Source organism: Mandrillus leucophaeus, unplaced genomic scaffold (genome assembly GCF_000951045.1).
Source record: "Mandrillus leucophaeus isolate KB7577 unplaced genomic scaffold, Mleu.le_1.0 Scaffold1495, whole genome shotgun sequence".
Classification (NCBI taxonomy): Eukaryota; Metazoa; Chordata; class Mammalia; order Primates; family Cercopithecidae; genus Mandrillus; species Mandrillus leucophaeus.
The window spans coordinates 117,545-139,702 of record NW_012101471.1 but is presented as its reverse complement, the minus strand read 5'-3'; the positions used below and the strand labels follow the sequence as shown (position 1 = coordinate 139,702).

At 47.6% G+C, this 22,158-nt stretch overlaps 1 protein-coding gene across 2 annotated transcripts in view; it reads right to left on the bottom strand.

The window, feature by feature from the left end:
• Positions 1–5,631: 5,631 nt before the first annotated feature.
• NSDHL (NAD(P) dependent steroid dehydrogenase-like) overlaps positions 5,632–22,158 on the bottom strand; it is a 41,784-nt gene continuing 25,257 nt past the window's right edge. For both annotated transcript variants that reach the window (XM_011974846.1, XM_011974845.1), the window contains 5 exons: positions 16,068–16,214; positions 12,259–12,387; positions 9,039–9,181; positions 7,325–7,427; positions 5,632–6,211 (listed from right to left, as the gene is read on the bottom strand). In XM_011974846.1, the coding sequence (XP_011830236.1) occupies positions 5,879–6,211; positions 7,325–7,427; positions 9,039–9,181; positions 12,259–12,387; positions 16,068–16,214 (855 nt within the window). In that variant the 3' untranslated portion in view covers positions 5,632–5,878. The remainder of the gene's footprint in view (positions 6,212–7,324; positions 7,428–9,038; positions 9,182–12,258; positions 12,388–16,067; positions 16,215–22,158) is intronic.

Here is a 22,158-nt window from a genome sequence, read left to right as displayed (position 1 = left end):
CAGACACACTCTTATCGTCTCTCCCCTGGACTAGAGGTAGTTCCCCACTGGTGCCCCACCTCTGGTCCCTCTCCCTGCCCTCTCCCCACCATCCAAACACAAATATCACCCTGTCACCCTCCAGGGATTGATCAAGTCCAAGCTCTATCACCCAGGCTGTAATGCAGTGGTGTGATCTTGGCTGACTGCAACCTCTGCCTCCCAGGTTCAAGCAATTCTCCTGCCTCAGCCTCCCGAGTAGCTGGGATTACAAGCACCTGTCACCATGCCCGGCTAATTTTTTTGTAGTTTTAGTAGAGACAGGGTTTCACCATGTTGGCCAGGCTGGTCTCGAACTTCTGATCTCAAGTGATCTGCCCATCTCAGCCTCCCAAAGTGCTGGGATTATAGGCATGAGCCACTGTGCCCGGCCTGTTTTTTTGTTTTGATAGTAGCCATCCTAACGGGGTGAGGTGATGTTGCACTGTGGTACTGACTTGCACGTCCTTAATTATTAGTGATGCTGAGCATCATGTGCTCATGGCCTCTCAGTCACTCTTAAGCAGGGGTTGACAAACCTTTCCTTTTCTTCTTTTTTTCTCTGACCTCATTCTTCCATCACAAAACCTTTTCTATGAAGGGCAAGATAGTCAATATTTTGACTGGCTTTGTAGGTCAAATGGCCTCTGTCATAACTACTCAACTCTGCTATTGTAGTGAAAAGGCAGTCTTAGACAATACATAAATAAATGGATGTGATTGTGTGACAGCGAAACTGTATTTACAAAAGCAGGTGGCAAGTGAGATTGGAGCCTGAGTTCATAGTTTGCTGACCTCCGCTCTTAAAGGAAGGAGCGCTTGGGTTATTAATGTCTGCATTTCATTTCTTCTATGGGACTGTGAGCTCTTTGAGGGCAAGGGCTCTATCTTGGTCACTTCTGCATCCCTTTGGAAACAGCAGATGCCCAGTTAAAAGTTTTTGAATTGATGTTCCCCCTGCCCACCATGGAGAACAACGCCAGTGGTGTGCATGTCTCCCAGTACCTGCTCCAAGAGGCATCCCAAAAGTGTTGCTGGGAGCCAGGCTGTGATACAGGACAAAAGAAGGTGAGAGGCCTCCATCCTCTTCCCTCCTTTTCTCCCCTACCCCAGTCACTCTAGAAAGTTCTCTGGGAAATTCTCTGGGTCGAATGAGTTAATATGAACAAACCTCCTAGGGCCGGTAAGAGGCAGAGCTGGCAAAGAGTCTTGACTTTGGGTCCACCATCCTTTGGAGCCTTCCACGATCAATGACTAGGCAGTGCTGGTGAAAATAGGTACATACTGGAATGGAAGGTTCTAGTGTCTGCCAACATATCTTCTTTCTTACACTTCCTAATGATCCATTTGTGCTTTTTCAGCCCTTCATGTTAAGAGAACCTCAGGTTGGAGCCCATATCCTGACTGCCTCCTTCCCGCATGGGCACCTATGTGGCATTAGGCTCCCTGGATCTGAATGGGTGACCTGGGGTGTGCTGGCCTAGGGTATCAGGAGCTAGTGGTCCAGCCCTGGCTCTGCTAACTGCCCTTGAGTGCCCTTGGCCATGGCCTCTTTTCTCTGGGGCTCCCCCAGCTGGCCAATGAGTTGGTGGCTTTCTCCTGTCAATGCCCTTGGAGTCTTGGCACACGAACTGGGCACCCTTACTTCCCTGGAACAGGTAACGAATCAAAAGTCCTTGAGGAGCAAAACAGTTTGTAGAGTTCTATCTGGGCAGCTAAGCAGATGGTTGCCCTGTGACAGAGGAAGTGCTTTGATGGAGATGTAGGCCAGCCATTGTATGAAGCCAGAAAGACCTGTGGGGGACAACTGCAAAGAATAAATGATGTTGGAGATGGAGTTTGAAGAAGAGTGGCTGGCCCGGCAGGAGCAGGTGCCCTGAGGCAGGTGAGCCAAGCAGAGGATGGTGCCGCTGAGGAGCTGCGGGATACTGGAGGGAACAGCACCTGTGTAAGCTGCATTTGCTGGGGTTTGGTGAGGGAGGAGATGAGGGAGGACAAGTGAAGTCACATCCAATAGTGTTTCAGTTCAGCAGAAGGTAGAGCTTTCTACCAGCAAGGGCTGTCTCATCCAGAAAGCTAAGAATCTTCCAGGGGCAATGGGCACCACAGCCCAGAGGGCTGGGGCCAGAGGCCTCAACCATTGCCGTCCTGTCTGGCGAGCCCTCCTCCTCGTGGATTCCAGTGCTTCCCTGTTTTGAAGCCACGGACCCCATGATGGAACAGTCAGTCACACACACAGACGGCGTGATGATGAGGCCTGGGAGCCCCACTCTGCCCTTGGCATGTCTCTCCTGGCCCCTTCCCCGACAGCTACTGGTCCCCCTCCACTCACTAGTTTTTATTAGGCCACGGTCCTCTTTCAGAAGCTGATGAAAGCCATGTGCCCTCTCATGCCAACACACACACACCTACACACACACACACACAATCCAAAGGCTGCATTGAATTTATGGAGTTCACAGACTTCCCAAGTCCCCATCCGAATGTCAGGTTGGCAACCTCTCTCTGCTTCAACCCAGTCTCATGGGCTGTGCCTTTCCCCATTCCTGGGACCATTTTCTTTTGTTGCACTGTGACTCCAGGATTACAAGACAGGGAGGTTTCCTGAGCACCCACTATGCTGTGGGGACAGTGGTTGCCTCTGTCCTTAAGAACTCCTGGCCTGGTGGGGGCGGGAAAAAGCACAAATAGGAAACACAAAATTAGGCACAGGTCAGGAGCCCCAGGGCTGGGAATCCAGAGAAAATAGGTGGTTTCCAATTGGGAGGATTAGGTTCGGCTTTTTAGGGGAAGGGAGTGGGCCATTCTGGACCTGGGACACAGTGGGGGGAGGACACAGCATGCAGTCATGACAGCCTGAGCAGGGGATGCATGACAGGGTGTGAACAGGAAACCATGATTCCATTTGGCTACAACACAGCAGGTGTGAAGCCCAGTGGAAGGAGCTGGAAACGTGGGCTGGGAGAAAATCGGGCCCCGCCTTAGTGTTTTTAGCAGAGGAGAGACAGGACACCCTGGGTGTACACATAGCAGCTGGATGGGAGGAGGGGCGAGAGTAAGCAGACAGATCAGGTCGGTTGTCCCAGGACACCTGACCTAGGAGCAGATGGGGTCAGGTGCTGAACTAGGTCAGTGTTGATAGGGAAGGGAAGGAAGAGGGACTGAATGAGATCATCCCAAAGGACACGCAGCACTTGGCAATAGGGCTTTTAGCTGTCTCCAGTCTGGGAGAGAATTGCCTTCCCTTGGCCCCAATTCTCCAGATGGGATGTGACATGAGGGACAGGCACAGGCCTGGGTCCACACTCCAGGATGCCATCTTAGGGCAGTGTGCTGCAAAGCCATCAGCTTTCAGGAAAGAAATGGGGGGGGGGGGGCCCCCAGGCCCTGGGCCTGTGAGTAGGGCAAGTTCAGTCTTGCTGCGGCCAAGGGGAGGTTCTAGCTGGACTCAGTGACCTGTAGGAAGGCTCCTTCACTGGTCAGAAACCATCCGCAGGGCTTACGAAGAGAGTGCTGGCCCAAGCCCAGGGTCTCAGTTCAGTAGGTCCGGGGTGGGGCCCGATGGTTTTCAACAAGCTCTCAGGGGGTACTGAGATTGTGGTTTCCTGGTGGTTAGACTTTCTCCAAACGGGTGGGTCGAGATAGGTCTGGGTCAGGAATGCAGGGAAATACAAGGAGCGGTGGGGAGGGCGCTAGCTTGGCCAGCGGGGGGCTCAGGGTCTCTGTGCACAGCCTCATCGTTCGGATCTGAGCAGACACTGCTTCTGCAACTGTTCTGCCGTGATCGCCACCTCGGCTAGGCTTGCTTGCAGCCCTATGTCCCTCTCATAGCACCCTGCACTTTTCTTTTTTGGAACCTGTAGCAGTTTTGAATAATATATTGGTCTGTGGGCTGCGTGTCTTATTCACCACTGCAGGGCAGGGCAGGGCAGGGCAGGGCCCAACGAATATGTGTGGTCTGAATGAGTGAACAGAGAGGGCAGAGAAGAGGTTCCATGAGGGACATCTTTGGTCTAGATGGCAGCTAGCATTTTCCTGAGCAAGTGGTTAGGTCGAAGCCGAGGGCAGTTTGGCCCTTGGTGCTCATCAGCAAGGTCTGCTGGCCTCACCCACTCCGGGCCCGACACCATCCTCCTACCAGCTTAGAGCTGCTCTGCAGCTTCATTCCAGCCTGAGTGGCCTCCTCCCTCCCTCTCACTCCCCACAGGAAATCAGGTGCTGAGCTCAGACTCCTTCCAGGCCATTTCTTGTAAGGCTTCATTTCTACCCCCGACGCTACTGCCCCTGCCCAACTCCATCATTGCGTGGGCCTTTGTTGCCTCTTGTCTGAAGGCTCCACGTAAGAGCCATGATGGTTTCCTGGATTCTTGACCCCCACTGCCTAGGAGATAAAAGTACATCCCCTTCAGCTTTGCACCATCAGTCTGGCTGGCTTCCCACCCCAAACCAGGCTGGCATGTCTGTCCTTCACTGAATCTAAGACACCATTATATCCCATGGACCACTAAGAAACACAACGTGCTGCTAATTAAACTATGACATGCCACTGACTGTGACACTCTGACATCTTTAGCCTGAAATGCCAGCTCCAACAGTAAGTTTGATTGCTTATCCATTCTTCAGGGTCCGACTCAAGGCATCATCTCCCCAACAGAAGCTGAATGTGTACCACCGCGTCTTAAGTGTGTGTATCATGTCCTGCCTGGCATTATAGCGGCTTGTGAACATATCTTAAGTCCATGATTCTAAGTGCCTCAGGGGCAAAGGCTGTCTTATTTATGTTTCTATCCCCCTGTCCCATCAGCAGAGGGCAGCACAGTGTCTCCTCATTCAGAGGAATTATCCTCTGTGCTACGCCCTTTGGAAACAGGCCTGAAGGGCTCTGAGGGTGAGCTGCAGGCAAGCAGCCCCTTTTCCCTGGCTTACTATCACCCAGCCCAGTGTCCCACATTAGGAGAGGAGCTGAACAGATCAAACAGCGTGCCACTGGGCTGGATCACTGCCTTGCCTCTAAAAACAACAGAACTCTGTTGATAAATGTTTTGTGAAAACAGTGCAAGCCTGGTGTGGTGGCGCACATCTGCTCTCAGGAGGCTGAGGTGGGAGGACTGCTTGAGCCCAGGAGTTCAAGGCTGCAGTGCTCTATGACTGGGCCTGTGATTAGCCAGTGCACTCTGGGCTGGGCAACAGAGACACACTCAGACTGTCTCTACAACGACAACAACAAAAAACAATGCAGGCAGGCACAGCAATGTACCTGAAAGAGAATGTGGAAGCATGTAAGGAGTTGAACAAGCAACAGAGACTGAATTAGTCATTTCAGCTTTCAGCTTTTGCTCTAAGCTTACTGTTGGTATGAAATGTATATGTAAAGTCTCACCTGTGTGTTAACAACTTCTGCTTTTCTTCCAGGATATTTTGAAGATGCAGTATCTTGCACAAAGTCTAGAGGCTTCACTCTAGTATTGGTCTGCATGGAAATGGTTCTCCATCACAACTGACAAATGCGTTGTAGCTTCCTACAGCTTCCTTGATTATGTATAAGGACACTGGAATGAAATGTATAACCCAGAAGAGGGGGCAAGGGAGGGGGTATGTAGAGAGACACAAAAAGACAGAGAACAAATCAGTATAATATGAAGCTGCCTGCTTCAAGAAATCCAAATCCAATTCCATGAAGGAAGAAATATCTGCTTTTACTGCCTTCGTTGTCATGGAAGTAGTAGGGTGCGCTCTCTGCCTAGCAGGAGGAGTCACAGGCTCAGAGCAAACTCATTCGAAGGATGTTATTTCTTCACTCCACAGGGGAAGGAGTGACTGGCTGGGGAATGTGTCGAGAGAGCCCAGCCTCCAGTGTCCCTCACTTGACCCTCCGCAGGTGGCGAAAGCTCTGCACGGTCCTCTCCACAGCATCATCCATGGTCACTAGTGGCTGGTAGCCCATGGCCTTTTTGGCCCTCTCGCAGCTGTAGTAGTGGAATGTGCCAGCCAGTGCGACCCGCATGGGTGTGAAGGTGGGCTGCAGTTGGATGACAGGACTGACCACCATCACCAGCAGGGACAGCAGGAGGGCCAGGTAGTAGGCCACCCAGTACGGGATGTGATACTTGGGGGCCTCATAATTGAGGCCTGTCAGGATGCGAGACAGGAATGTCCAGAAAGGGATGGGCTCATCATTGGTGATGTGAAATGCCTGGTGGGAGAACAAGAACAAGAAGTTAGAAACACCACCCCCACCTGCCCAAAGTTGAGGCATCTATTAAGCCCATGCAGATTGCATCCTCACTGCCTAACTGCTGCAGCGTTCCATGTGGCCTGCCCTCAATTGCACAACTGCTAAGGCGTAGAAAGGGCAGATGATGAAAGTTTTATCTATGAGCCAGGATTTTAAGTGAAGCATAGATTGCACTTGGAAAGGCACATTTGTTAATTCGATAAGTGTTAATCATCATAAAACTCATCTACATATCTTTGGATGCAATGAATTGCTCATATTACATTTCTTGACGGAGTTGTGCTTGTTTTGAATCAAAAGCCACACCCGGGCCAGGCATGGTGGCTCACGCCTGTAATCCCAGCACTTTGGGAGGCAGAGGCGGGCAGATCAGCTGAGGTCAGGAGTTTGAGACCAGCCTGGCCAACATGGTGAAACCCCATCTCCACTAAAAGTACAAAAAGTTAGCTGAGCATGGTGGCACAGGCCTGTAGTCCCAGCTACTCAGGAGGCTCAGGCACGAGAATCGCTTGAATCAGTAAGGCGAAGGTTGCAGTGAGCTGAGATCGCGCCACTGCACTCCAACCTGGGTGATAGAATGAGATTGTAAAAAAAAAAAAAAAAAAAAAAAAAGCCACACCCACCCTACTCCCAACTTCTTTGAAAGTTATCAGTGGGAAAATGGTAGAGGTTCAGGAGAATAAAAGAGGACCAAAGAGCAAGGGAGGGAGAGACCTGAGGAATGAGTGGGAGAAAGGGTGAGGAGCAAGCACCCTGCCCAATCTACATGGGCTCCTGCCACGAGGAGCCATGCCAACAGGTGGGCAGCCAGGTCAGGGGGCCACAGAGGACTGTGTCCTGAATGTCTGTACAATCCCAGCTCATCAGCTCCCCAATTTTGGCTGCCCAGGTGATGTGATGCTGCAGTGACACCACATGCTCTATCAGAGGGGCTTGACCTTGGCACAGGGGGTCCTAATACAGATCCTCCACAATACAGGATCACAAGAGCAACTTGCCAGCAGATCCAGTGGCAAGGAGAAGAAACCCACAGAAAGGCACCCGTGCAGAGACGGGTGCAGCAGGCCTTACCTTCCCACCCAGTGTCAAGTCTCGGGAGAGTTGCTCTGCAGCCAGGATGTGTCCATGGACCACGTTCTCCACAAAGGTGAAGTCCACCAAGTTCTTCCCATTTCTGCAGGTGCACAAGGGATGATGGAATACGTACTGGGAGCCCCTGCACAAAGGCCAGGGCTGCTCCCAAGTCTCAGCATTTGAGAGACTGTGACCTGCAGAATGGCTGCCACCTCACTTGGCAAGGCCAGTCCAGGCACTCATGGATGCCTGTACTGGTTAAAGATGTACACTGGGCCAGGACTCCTGGGTCTTCAGGGTTAGTGGAATCTGAAAGCTGGGGGACCTGCCCACCCATTCCAGCATGGCCAACACTGGTGCTGTCTCTCCTGTCCCGATTTGGGTCGCAGTTTTTCAGCCCCTTCCCAGGAGACATGGGGCCAACGCCTTGCTCTGGTCTCCCACTTACTGACCAGTCTCCTTGTAATCCTTCAAGGTGACAAGTCAGGGTAGCAGTGAGGCTGAGTGAGAAACAGGAAGGCAAGGCAGAGGGAAAAAGGAGGAAAGAGAGGAGAGAAGGAGGAAATGAAGGAAGAGAAGGCCTACTTGGGAGAGAGCCACACTGTTGTCCCCTGTGGAGGCCCCTCCACCTACGCTTTCCCCGAGGAGAAATGTAATGCCCCCCCACCTGCCTTCCGAGATGCAAGGAGAGTCAAGCCCTGGCCCTTGACCCTGGGCCCATTGTTTCCCCTCTGAGCCTCGGTTTCTTCAATTTCCAGACAGGGTCACAAATACCTTCCCAGCCTACCTGAGAGGGTCCATTGGATTGAACAGTATCCTCTCAAAGCTTCTGTCCACTTGGACCTTGTGAATGTGACCTTATTTGGAAATAAGGGCTCGGCAGATGCAATTAGTTAAGCTGAGCTCATACTGGAGTGGGGTGGGCTTTAAATCCAGGGAATGATGTCCTTATAAGAAGGAAATTTGGACACAGAAAGCAAGGAAGACAGCCACGTGAAAGAGAGGCAGAGGCAGGAGTGATGCCTCTCCCAGTACAGAATTCTAAGGATGGCCAGAAGCCAGCAGAAGCTAGGGCGGAGGCCTGGAACAGATGCTCCCTGTGAACCTCCAGAAGGCACTAGCCCTGCCAACATCTTAACTGTGGACTTCTGGCCTCCCAAACTGTGACAGAATCCATTTGTTGTTTTAAGCACTCACTGTGTGGCAAGTTGTCATGGCAACTACAAGAAATGAATACAGAGGACAGAAGACAAGGTCACTGCTATGGCCTGAATCTTTGTATCCCCGCAACATTCATTCATATGTTGAAACTTCATCTCCAATGCAATGGTACTGTGAAGAGGGACCTTTAGGGGGTGATTAGGTCACGGGGGCTCTGCCCTCAGGAATGGGATTAGTGTTCTCATAAAAGAGGCCCAAGGGAGCCTGTTTCCCCTCCCACCATGTGATGACATGGTGAAAAGGTGCCACTCATGAGGAACAGGGCCTCACAGGACACCCAATCTGGGAACGCCTTGATCTTGGACTTCCCAGCCTCCAACCTGTCTGTTGTTTGTTACCCAGTATTAGGTATTTTGTTACAGCAGCCTGCATGGACCAAGACAGTCACATAAGAAAAGAGCTACAATGCCACCTGGCTCCTACCAAGTGCTCTCTGAACGCGAGCACGGACCAGGAAGGACTAGGGAAGAGCCGCTGTGGGCTGACTCACCCAATCACGAACTTCATCTTGCCGTTTCTGGCTGTCTCGATTAGGGTGGGTACCAACTGTGGGTCCCTTGGGCCGAAAATGCCATGAGGGCGGATGGCTGTGGTTAAGAAATTCTTCTCAGGATCGTTGGCGCCCAGGACTGCCTGAAGGAGAGTGGGAGAAGGAGCACATTCATTGCAAATTCCTAGGCCCAAGCCAAGAGAGTGCCTCACCAGGTGAGAAGCACCACTCGTGGGGGACAGACAGATGACACACTCTGCTGGCATATGGCCACCGAGCAGTGGTCTGCCTTGAGCTGACACCCTACATCAGTGGCTGGTATAATTCTGGGCTACCTCTCCACCCCACCCACCCTCACACCAAAATCTGAAAATGCAGGACAGACAGCCAGGCAAAAACCGGTAAGATCAAATCAGAAGGCCCCGGTTTGGGTTCAAAGGCTAAAATCCATCAACACTGCCAGAAGACATGCCTTGGCAGCAGTTTGTGGAAAAGATCTGAAGGTTCTGGTGAACAAGTTAGCCATGAGCCTCCAGTGCCTTGAACTGCACGTGCCGCCCACGTTTCCACCAGGCCAGGTCTGTTCCGGGCAATTCTGAGTACTACCTCCGAGGGGAGGGCTCTGAGAAACCCAAGTGGGCCCAGAAGAAGGTCAGAGAAGGTGAAGGGTCTGAAGACCATGCCTGGAGAGAAACAGGCCAGCAGCTGGGGGGCAAAGGAGGCCGAAACATGTAAAGTCCTCAGAGCAGTGCCTGGTCCAGAGCCAGTGCTCCTGTTGCCACTGTGAGGAAAGGGTGTCTTCTGTGTGACTTCATGGACAAACTAGAACTCAAGAGCCTGAAGTACAGAGAAATGGGTTTTGCCTCAAAAGTAACAAAACTTCCCGAAGGATTTGTTTTATTGCGGGTAAAAGTGGTGATCATAAAGGTACCTACCCTGATGGGGCTGCATGCGAATTACATAAGATGGCCTACGTCAGTTGTTTCAGTGCATGTCTGTATGCTTGGTAAGTATGGTTCCTGCTGTCATGTCACCTCAAATTTCTACTCTATGGTAGCAAAGTGCTGGTCTATGTTTTGGCCCCAGTGATCTTAAGCTACTCAACAATGGAAAAGCTGCCTCGTTTCAACAGATTCCCAGAGCTGGCCCTCCTCTTCCCGCCAGGCCTCTGGTCTCCACAGTGATGGAGGAAACGACTAAATAAGCCCTCAAATGGCCTCCACCAAGGCTCATCTCTACTACTAAAGGGAGGAGAGGTGGAGGAGTCCTAGCTCCCCATCACATTTGATTTATGATCAGCAGGAAGGCTATAAAGCCAACAGTGGGTGTCAACCTTGGCTGAAAGGAGGCTCCAGGTGAGTTACTGCTAGAGTCATCTGAAGGCTTTGCTTATTTCCAGTTGAGAACCCCAAAGTTGATATAAGCGAGACACTGATGGTCTGGGCCAAGGCCATCATTTGAAGCTCTTGAGCCTAGGTGGGCTCAGCTCTGGTGGCAGTCAGTATCCGGCATGTTGGGTTGAGAATGCACAGGGTCTCCATGGTGACTGAACTGCCTGCAAGGCGCAGAGAGGCTTTAGTACTCCTCGGGCCAAGTTCGAGCACATGGGTGCTCCAAGGAGCGAGATAGCATAGTCTGGAGCCAGGACTGTGGCTTGCCAAAGGTCAAGCCTCCACCCCTGGTCTGGGTGGCCCTTGTGTCTCCCTGTGGACCAGTTCTGCCAGGACTTTCTGAGCTGAAGCAACAGCAAACAGGTTGGGCACAGTGGCTCATGCCTGTAATCCCAGCACTTTGAGAGGCCAAGGTGGGCAGATCATGAGGTCAGGAGTTCGAGACCATTTGACCAACATGGTGAAACCCCGTTTCTACTAAAAATACAAAAATTAGCTGAGCGTGGTGGCACATGCCTGTAATCCCGGCTACTCAGGAGGCTGAGGCAGAAGAATTGCTTGAACCTGGGAGGTGGAGGTTGCAGTGAGCCAAGATCATGCCACTGCACTCCAGCCTGGGCGACAGAGTGAGACTCCATCTCAAAAAAAAAAAAAATATATATATATATACAGCAAACAGCCGGGAAGCAGCTGGCTCTCAGGTAGCCAGGTCAGTGTTCAGCTCCAGTTCAGTATGTACTGGCTTTGAAAGAAATCCTCAGTGGATGTGATACACTGCACACACACCTGGGAGGGGTATACTCACAGCTACCCAGCTAAGGTGAGCTATCCCAGGCTCAGGAGCACTCCTGGCCTGCAGCTTAGGATGGCCTCAGGGTAACAATCCCCATCTGTAGCTAGCAGTTGTCAGGAGCCCCACCGCCCCGGCAGCCTGAAGGCTTGGTAGCGACTGCGGCTGAATCCAACCACACTAAAATCAGGTGCCCTTTGATGAAGCTGTTTTGCCAAGTGGAAAAGTACTTTTCCTTAAAATAAAGCAAGATCCTTCCGTTGTTTGTTTTTCTAAGTCAGGGAGGGGGCGAGAGTGCCACTAGGAAGGTGCCTCCAGCCTGATTCCTGTCTGCACACTTGCAACTGCTGTAAATTCCCATAGCAAGGGAGGAAGCTCCCATGGCATTGAGGGTAGAGTGCAGGCTCTGGAGACAGACTGCCTGGAGTCAGCCACCTCCTAGCTGCACAGCTTTAGAAAGGTTCTGAGTCTCTCTGTGCACCACAGTCCTCATCTGTAATCTGGTGATGATGGGATAACTGTGACCTTTAAACAAGGAAAATACTCCTGGAAAACACTCAGAACACAGTGTTTTCTGTTCTCATAGTATTTTTTTTTTTTTGGAGACAGAGTCTCTCTCTGTCGCCCAGGCTGGAGTGCAGTGGCACAATCTCGGCTCACTGCAACCTCTGCCTCCCAGGTTCAAGCGATTCTCATACCTCAGCCTCCCACGTGGCTGGGATTACAGGTGCCTGCCACCATGCTGGGCTAATTTTTGTATTTTTAGTAGACATGGGGTTTTGCCATGTTGGCCAGGCTGGTCTCGAACTCCTGACCTCAGGTGATCCGCCCACCTCAGCCTCTCAAAGTGCTGGGATTATAGGCTTGAGCCACCATGCCCGGCCTCTCACAGTATTTTTAAATTTAATTTCATCCACAAATTTTACATCTCAAGTCAGGTACGTAGGCCTCAGAATATGAACTTCATAAGTTCATAAACATTTTTCTTAGGATTCTAAACCCTTCAGTCTGCTCACTCAACCAGTTCCAAGGTACATACCTTCTCCTGTAAGATCTTAGTCTGTGTGTAGTAGTCAATGGGTTTCATGGCATAGGGAAGGTCTTCAGTTCCATTCTTGATATCGACGCCCTCAAAGATGACACTGGCACTGCTGGTTAAAATGAGTTTCTGACAGAGGAAGGTTAGAAAAAATAAAAGTCACAAATTATCATGATTCAAACAGTGCGATGATCCTATATGAAAGAGAATCAAGGGGCATCCCTTCGCTGCCCTCGCATTCGAGGCACTGCAGAAATTATTTGCTGCAATGCCTTTGCTTTTCAGGCCTTCTTAAAATAATCCAAAGATCACCATCTTCTGCAGCTATGCGGATTCCAGACACACTATGGTATTACATTCTAACCAAGAATCAAGAGATCTTGGTTCCAAAACAAGGGAGAACACATTTTTTTTCTATCCCATCACACCTGAGAGATAGAACAGACTTTCATTTGTGGTACCTCACTATGACAGTGACTCTCTGTAAGTGAAGGGCAGCCCGCAAACTTCTAGGAAGATGTCTCTTTGAAAAAGATCACTGGCTACTCTGATAGTGACCTGGCCATGTGAACACACATAGGAATACACACACCACACGACCTCTTAAGAAATGCTATTCTAAAGGAAGATGCTCTCTTATGAGGGTCCCCAGCATCCAGCCTGCTGGTTAAGAGCAGTTCATCCAACAGCGGACACCATTAGCATGAATCATATCGTTCCCACTCTTATTCAACATTGTATGGGAAGCTCTAGCCAGAGTGGTAGAGTAAGATAAACAAGAATTTATAATGATTTGAAAAGAAACTGAACTTCCATCACTTGCAGATGAGAGAAAAATCTACACAGAAAACAGGCAAATATGTAGAAAATATTAGAGTCCGGCAAAGTTGCTGAATTAAAAATCAATATACAAAAATTAACTAGTCTTATATATTAGCAGTAATTGGAAATGTAATATAAAGTTATTAAATAACAAAAAATGAAGTACATACAAATAAATTTAACGAGATATGCAAAATCTTTACAAAGTAAAGTATAAAACTCTATTGAAGACATTAAAGAGCAAGATAAACAGAAAAATATCCCATATTTATGGACAGCAACACTCGATATGGGAAAGATGTCAATTCTCTCCAAAATTACCTACAAGTTCAATGCAATTACAATAGCAGTCTCAGCTGGCTTTAGCAAGGAACTGGTTAAGCCAAATATATGTAGAAGAACAAAGGGCTCAGAATAGCCAAGTAAAGTTTGAAGAAATTGGTTGGGGGGGTGATTTATCTACCGTACACTGAGACTTATCCTAAAAAGGCAGAGCCTCTCTGCATGGGCAGACAGGGAGATCAATGGGGCAGAGGGGAGAGCCTGGGAACAGGCCCATGGAAGACACAAACACCTAAGACATGCTGCAGATGGTGTGCAGCAATGCAGAAAGACGGATTATGCAATAAATGGCACTGAACTGGTTATACACATGGAAAAAAGTTAGATCTCTATCTCACACCATATGCAAACATAAATTCCTGGTGGATTAAAGACTTAAATGTGGAAAGCAACACTTAAAACCTTTGAGAAAAAAGTACGTTAAATAATCTTTTGATCTCAGTGTTGGAAAATGTTCCTTCAGTACAACACAGCAATCGCTTTCTGCACTCTTACATACTAAGCCACTCTGCCCCTTCAGTAAATGAACCAGTTACATATGCCAAGATGAATAAAGAAAAACATAACATTGGAGAAAAAAGCAAGTTGCAGGAGGATCTGTTCAATAAGATATCATTTTATAAAATCTTATAACATGCAATCCAATACCTTATATTGGTTTCACATGGAGCAAATGGAAATAAATCCAAATTCAGAATTGCTACCCATGGCTAAAAGAGGAGAGCAATGGCATCGAGGACGGGCACACATTACACACACCAGTAATGTTGTTACTTCAATACTGTGGTGAGTGGACAGGTGCTGCTTTATTCTCAAATCCTGTTTATTTTACTTATTTATTTTTAAGAGACAAGGTCTTGCTCTGTTGCCTAGGCTGGGGTGTAGTGTTGGGATCATAGCTCACTGCAGCCTGAAAATCCTGGGCTCAAGTGATCCTCCTGCCTCAGCGTCCCGAAACAGTTGAGGCTACAGGTGCATACCACCACACCTGGCTTTTAAAATTTTTTGGAGAGGTGGGGCATTGCTATGTTGCTCAGGCTGCTCTTGAACTCCTGCGCTCAAGTGATCTTCCTGCCTTGGCCTCCCAAAGCGCTGAGATTACATGTGTGAGCTGCCACACCTGGGGCGCAAATCTTTTTTGTATGCCAGGAACCTTCCATTTAACAAAGAGCAGCAGGGCCCCTCCCAGGGCTCCAGTTACATCAGCATGACAGAGTGCAGAGTCTGGGACTTGGAGAATCCACTTTGACCCCATCTCTCCCATTTACTGGCAAAGAGACATCGTTTAGCCCCTGGTTACCTACGGAGGAGCTAATTAGGTGATAACCGCAGCAGGGCAAAGCATCTTGTCAACTGCTAGGGGTCAGTTATAACTGATCTTTTCCAGGGTTCAAGCCCAGAAGAGCTCCAACCCTGCTGGGCTGGTTGAGGATGCTGGGGATGCTGGGGACCAGCCAACAGTGCCAGGAGAGGTTGCTGGGAGAGGAACCCCCTGGCTTGCTTCAATCTTTTCTCTTAATTTATGCAGTACCTGTGGCATGCGTCCCTGTGAAGGACAGGATGCTGAGCTGACAGGGAACTCTTTTAGCCAGTGGCTGGAGTCCTATAAAGACAATTCTAAGAACCAGGATTGGTAACAATGCAGCAAGCTTCAATGGGTAGAAATTTGTATCCCCTCAGGCCTGAGTTATAACAGATTTCATTGGCTAAGGGTAAACACAGTTTGCTTTTCTTTTAAAATATAAGTAAGGTCTGGAAAACAATGTGGTGGTTCCTCAAAAGGTTAAACATAGAACTAGTATATGATCTAGCAACCCTACTTCTGGGTATATGCTCAAAAGAATTGAAAACAGGGACTTGAACAGATATTTGTACGCTTGTGATCACAGCACTAATGTTTACAATTGCCAAAAGGTGAAGACAACACAGATATCCATTGATGGCTGAATGAATAAACAAAATGTGGTCCATCCATACAATGAAATATTATTCTGCCTTAAAAAGGAAGGACATTCCAACACATGCTACAACATGGATGACCCCTGAGGACATCATGCTCGGTGAAATAAGCCAGACACAAAAGGACAAATACTATGAGTCCACTTCTGTGAGGTCCCTATAGTTGTCAAACCCACAGAGACAGAAAGTAGAAGGGTGGTTGCCAGGGGCTGGGTGGGGAAGGGAGATTGGGGAGTTGCTGTTTAATGGGTATAGAGTTTTTATTAGGGAAGAACAAAAAGGTTTAGAGATGGATGGTGGTAATGGCTGTACAACATTGTGAGTATGCTTAATGCCATTGAACTCTGCACTTAAAAATGGTTAGGATGGTAAATTGTATGTGATATATATTTTATCACAATAAAAATATAAGCAGTGTCTAAGTTCTGCAGCTCTTTAACTGAAGGCTAATAGCCTTGAGGTCCTCAGATGTTCTATTTGTGTGCAGTTAGAATATTACATCTCAAATCGGCCTTGGCAAGCAGACCTTCATGATCCCCAGTGACTCCAAGGTAATTTCTAAGATCTTCCCAACACTTGAAGAAGCAACCCAGCCTAGGCCCAGGGAGACTGCAATAACTACGACCTTACACCCTTAGAAAGGGCTATCACACGCTCCTGACAGCACTCACTCGTTTTCCCCTTACCTGAACCCCAGCCTCTTTGCAAGTTTCAATGACATTCTTGGTGCCAAAGTAATTCACTCTATAAAAGAGTTCCTTGTTGTTACTGGATGCTGGGGGTGATGCACAGTGGAAAACTGTGTTTACACCTTTCAGAGCTGGGTACAGATCCTGGAAAAGCAAACAAAGACAAAATAATCATTCCTGCTTGGACAGGTCAATGGCATTCCCACGTTTTCACTCTCCAACCTGTGGCTTGTAGGTTCCTTGTCTCATAATTCTATAATCAATATGGAAATACATTCTCATAAAAGAATCAATGATACTAAAGTACATGGGATGGAAACCAAGTTGTCCCTTTAATCACCTTCTCCCTACTAACTAGACCCCAATTAAAAGGGGTTTGGGGCATGAGAAGCCTGTGGGATCCACACAGAGGCAACACCCTTTTGGGTGGTTCAGGGCAGGCACCTAGCGGGTAAAACTCCCCAGGAAGGTGAACTCAGATAGAAATTATGCATCATATGAAAAAGTTCCACACCATTAAAGACAGTAAATAGCCAATAAACAGGCATATTCCTTCCTGTGAAACTAGACACGATACGGCAACCTGAAAGGGATTTTTAAAACAGGTCTGTTTGATTTACTGCTAAAAGGAACAAGAGCTCCTGAGAGAAATGGCTGATTGCAGATCTGGGACAGGAAATACACAAGATGAACCAGGCACACCTTGTACCAGAGAGTGAGGATGCTAGCTAGCTAATACTACTGGGGTCATGTTAAAAGCACTCAAGTGCCAACCTGAAGAGGTTCCCACTGGGCAAAAAATGGACAGCTTGACCACAAGTAAGAATAAAAATTCTTTCTGAAACTGGTAAATAAAGGGAAAGAACCAAATATTTATTCTGCATAAGGTATAAAGATTAGAGCTACTAAATGAAGACTAATAGCATGTCACCATTTTGTCAAACCTTAATTAATAGGATCTAAGTATGATTCATGCTTGTCACCAAAAGACAATTATGACATGTGCCAATTAATATTTTGCCACAATTCCCTCTCTCTACATACACACAATCATATATTTTTCTTGAAATGAGTCAAGTAAGTTGCAGGCATCATGCTGCCTCTAAACGCTTCACCAGGTATCTCCTAAGAACAAAAGCATTCTCCTAAATAACCATAAAACAATGATCACACTCAAGAAACTTAACATGATATGATATTCTTATCCAATAATTAGTCTGTATTCAAATTCCCCCAATTGTCCCAATAATCTCTTTTATAGCCTTTTGGGGTCCAGGATCCAATTGTGCATGACATGTAGTATTTAGTCCTCATGTCTCTTCCATCTCTTTTAATCTGAAACAAATTCCCATCTTTTCTGTCTTATTTTAATGCTGCCATTTTTCAAGGGTTCGGGTTGGTTATTTTATAGACTGTCCTTCAGTTTGGATTAGTCTGTTTCCTCAAGATTAGATTCCGGTTTAATGGTTTTGGTAAGAATACCACATCAGAGGTGGTGTGTCCTTCTCAGGGAATTACCTCAGGAGGTGGAAGTTTGTCCCACTCTTGGTGATATTAAGTTGGAGCACGTGGTGATGACGATGGCTGACAGATTCCAGCCATCGAAAAGGTACCTTTTCCCTTGCATTGATAAGTAATCTGCAGCATGTTAATTCTACCAATTAACCTCATTATTTATTGATAGTCCTTGCCTGGAACAATAATCATTATACTGAGTATAAAATGGTGACATTCTGGCCGGGCGCGGTGGCTCAAGCCTGTAATCCCAGCACTCTGGGAGGCCGAGACGGGCGGATCACGAGGTCAGGAGATCGAGACCATCCTGGCTAACACGGTGAAACCCCGTCTCTACTAAAAAAAATACAAAAAAAAACAAAACAAAACAACAAAAAACTAGCCGGGCATGGTGGTGGGTGCCTGTAGTCCCAGCTACTCAGGAGGCTGAGGCAGGAGAATGGCGTAAACCCGGGAGGCGGAGCTTGCAGTGAGCTGAGATCTTGCCACTGCACTCCAGCCTGGGCGACAGAGTGAGACTCCGTCTCAAAAAAAAAAAAAAAAAAAAAGGTGACATTCTAAGTCTAGCCGTCCAGCCTTTTAATTCATGGCCTTTATAGTTATTAGTTGGCATTCCTCTGTAGAGCTTCCCCTTCTCCCTGATCCCAACTGTTCTTTTCAGTATTTCTATAGACCCGTGGATTCTTTTTTATTTTATTTTTTTTGAGACATTGTCTTGCTCTGTTGGCAAGACTGGAGTGCACTGGTACGACCTTGGCTCACTGCAACCTCCGCCTCCCAGGCTCAAGCAATTCTCCTGCCTCAGTCTCACAAGTAGGTGGGATTACGGGCGTATGCCACCACGCCCGGATTTTTTGTATTTTAGTAGAGATGGGGTTTCACCGTGTTGGCCAGGCTGGTCTCGAACTTCTGACCTCAGGTGATCTGCCCGCCTCGGCCTCCCAAAGTGCTGGGATTGCAGGCGTGAGCCCTGCACCCGGCCCATGGATTCTTTTTGAAATCAAAATGCATTGTCATCCACTACTGTTATGTTTTGTGAGGCTCAAACGCTCAAAATGTTCCAAATTTGGCCAGTGGAAGCCCTTCAAGTTGGCACTTATATCTTCTTGACATGTCCTCTTTCATTTTGTGCTAAGAAAATGTCCCAGACTCATTTTGTACTGCCCTTGCCCTAGGGTCCTAGAATGAGAAATTTTCCCAAGAAGCCCTAGTTCCTTTTATGGGAAATGGTATACAGAAACCCAAATCTGGAGCACCAGGCATGCTTATTACTATTGGAGTATCAGAAGTAATAATACCCCAGAGGGAAAAACTGAACCAGAGTCCGATCAAATCTTTAGCCCAGTAGAAACATAATAAAAGTCACAGTGACTTTAAAGTTTGGAGTAAGTAAAAAGAAAAAGGTGAAATTAACTTTAATGAGATAGTTACATTCCTTTTTTCTGTACATGGTTTTTGAAATCTGGTGTGGACTTACACTTACAGTGCCTCTCAATTCTGACTCGCCACATTTTAAGTGCCCAACAGTTGCATGTGGCTAATGGCTGCCTTAATGGACAGCGCCATCCCAGATCTACCAGTATACAGAAAATACTGGAGGACAGAAGGGCATGTTAAATGCAATGGGGATGTAATCAGCAAAACCCAGACTGTGGGAAATACTACAGCACCATAAACATGGTTTCTACCAAACATCAGTTATTCAATAAATAGACTGAAGTTTAAAAAGATGAAGGGAATTGTAAATTAAAAGAGAGCTATATATTTCAATCAAATCCATAGTACTGACCTTGCTTGGTTCCTTATTTGGAAAAACAATAATATAAAAACATTTATAAGACATTCAGGGATATCTGAATACTGGCTAGATACTAAGGAACTACTGTCAATGTTTTAAAAAATAATCCTTATTTTTTAGGGACAAATACTGAAATATTTACAGATAAAATGATATGATGTCTAGGATTGACTTCAACATAATCTGAGGGGGAATACAGGTGAAACATGATTGGCCATGAGCAGATGAGGAGAGGAGGAAATCTCCAATGAAATAATACAAAAAGAGAAAGAGAAGGAATGCAAGAAAGAGAGGATAAGAGACAGATAATACAATGAAGACCACCATATGTCCAGCACGGCTTCCAGAAAGAGAGAAAAGAGAGAAGAGGGGTACAGTTAATCTTTGAAGAATTTTCCAGAAATGAGGAAAGACATTCATCTTCAGACTGCAAAGGCCTACCAGGTGTTGAGTAAGATTTGAAATCAAAACTAAAACTCAGGCCCTGATATATTCTCTATAGACAATAAATGATAAAAAATAAAATCCTAAAAGCCATGAGAGGGAAAGCCAGACAACCTACAAAGGAACAACGACCAGCTTGAGAGTAGACTTCCTGTCAGCAACAGAAGATGCACAAGACCGGGGTGACTTTAAAAAGTGTTACGAGCCGGGCATGGTGGCAATGGTGGCTCACGCCTGTAATCCCAGCACTTTGGGAGGCCAAGGCGGGCAGATCACCTGATATGAGGAGTTCAAGACCAGCCTGGCCAACATGGTGAAACCCTGTCTCTACTAAGAATATAAAAATTAGCCGTGAGTGGTGGCGGGGGCCTGTAATCTCAGCTATTTGGGAGGCTGAGGCAGAATTTCTTGAACCCAGGAGGCAGAGTTTGCAGTGAGCCAAGATTGAGCCACTGCACTCTAGCCTGGGCAACAGAGCGAGACTCCGCCTCACAAAAAAAAAAAAAAAAAGGGGGGGGGTTATGTAATACATACTGTGTATATAAAACTATACAACTATATATACATAAACTTCATCTATATGTATGTACATCTGTCTCTCTCCACTGACTATAAAAACACATTTTTTTAAAAAAAGAAATGGGGGTCTTGTTATGTTGTCCAGGCTAGTCTTGAACTCCTGGCCTCAAGTGATCCTCCCACCTTGGCCTTCCAAATAGCTGGGGGACTACAAGTGCATACCACCACACCCAGGTGAAAGTACATTTTAAAAGTCCTTCCCAGCCGGGCGCAGTGGCTCATGCCTGTAATCCCAGCACTTTGGGAGGCCCAGGCAGGTGGATCACCTGGTATCAGGAGTTCAAGACCAGCCTGGCCAACATGGAGAAACCCTGTCTTTACTAAAAATACAAAAATTAGCTGGGCGTAGTGTTGGGCACCTGTAATCCCAGCTATTAAGGAGGCTGAGGCAGGAGAATCGCTTGAACCTGGGAGGCGGAGGTTACAGTGAGCTTAAATTGTGCCGCAGTCTGGGTAACAGAGCAAGACTCCGTCTAAAAAAATAAAAATAAAATAAAATAAGTCCTTTCCTCCCATGTCTTTCACCCACATCACATCCACCTTGGACTTAGCTTAGATTTCATGCTCCACCTGTACCACCTTTGCCTCGTTCCCCTCTCCCTTTATTAAATTTGTCTAGCAAGCTCCAACCCTGGTTAAATGCAACTTGCCCCTTCTCCATGCTGGCAGTTGAGCAGCTGAGTGTAGCTGGAGAACAACATGGCATGCTGGAGGGTCTCCCTTAAAATGTGTACGCAAGGAAAGCTGGAAATAATATACTAGCAACAACAGCATGGTAGCTGGGGAGCCTTTTGGAGAGAAGTTAAAGCTTGCTAAGGATTCTCATCTCCTTTGAGGGGACAAAGCAGTGATCAAAAAACAAAATTCCTGCTTTCGTGGAGCTTACATTCTATGGTGGAGAGGACACATTTCAGAGATCTCCTCTGCTCTGTATCCGCTCATGGTCAATCATGTTTTCATCAGGACAAATAAGCAAATAAACAAGTAAATCTAGAGGATGTCCGTACTGGCAGGTGTTATGCAGAAACTAGAGTACAGTAAGGGAGACCAGCGGGGGCTTGTTCCTTAGCACAGAGTGGTTGGAGATTTACAGGAAGTTAGGGAGCAAGTTCTGTGGTTCAGGAAGCACATTCCTGACAGAAAGGACACCAAGTGCAAAGGTCCTGAGGCAGAAACTTGGCTGGTGGCCAGTGTGCCTGGGGCAGAGCATGAGGCGGGTGTGGGAGGAAGTGGGCCGGACAGGGAGTAGGGACGTGCGGTGCAGGGCCTCATGGGTGATTACAGAGGCCTTTGTTTGCTCGACACAGGACTGGACGCCACTGGAGGCTTTTGTACAGAGAGTGGTGTGATCTGATTTATCCATTAAGAGTCCCTCTAACATCTAGGTGAGAGAGTGATGGTGGCTTGCACCAGGGTGGCAGCAACGGAAGGGGTGAGAAGTTGCTGGATTGGGGATCTCTGCTGAGTGGAGTCAACAAGATTTCCTGATGGATGGGATGAAGGACATGAGAGAGAAAGGAATCAGGCAGGGATGAATCTAAGCTTTTTGGTTGATGGAACTGGAAAAGCAGAGGAGGCCATTTATGGAGGTGGGGAAGACTTAGCAGAAGTAGTTTTGCTGTGGTAGGGGAGAGGCTTGCATCAGGGAACCAGGAGCTTAATTTTGGATGTAGCAAGCTGGAAGTGTCCATGAGGTATCCAAGCAGGGATGTCCAGCAGGCAGCTAGAGATACACACACACACACACACACA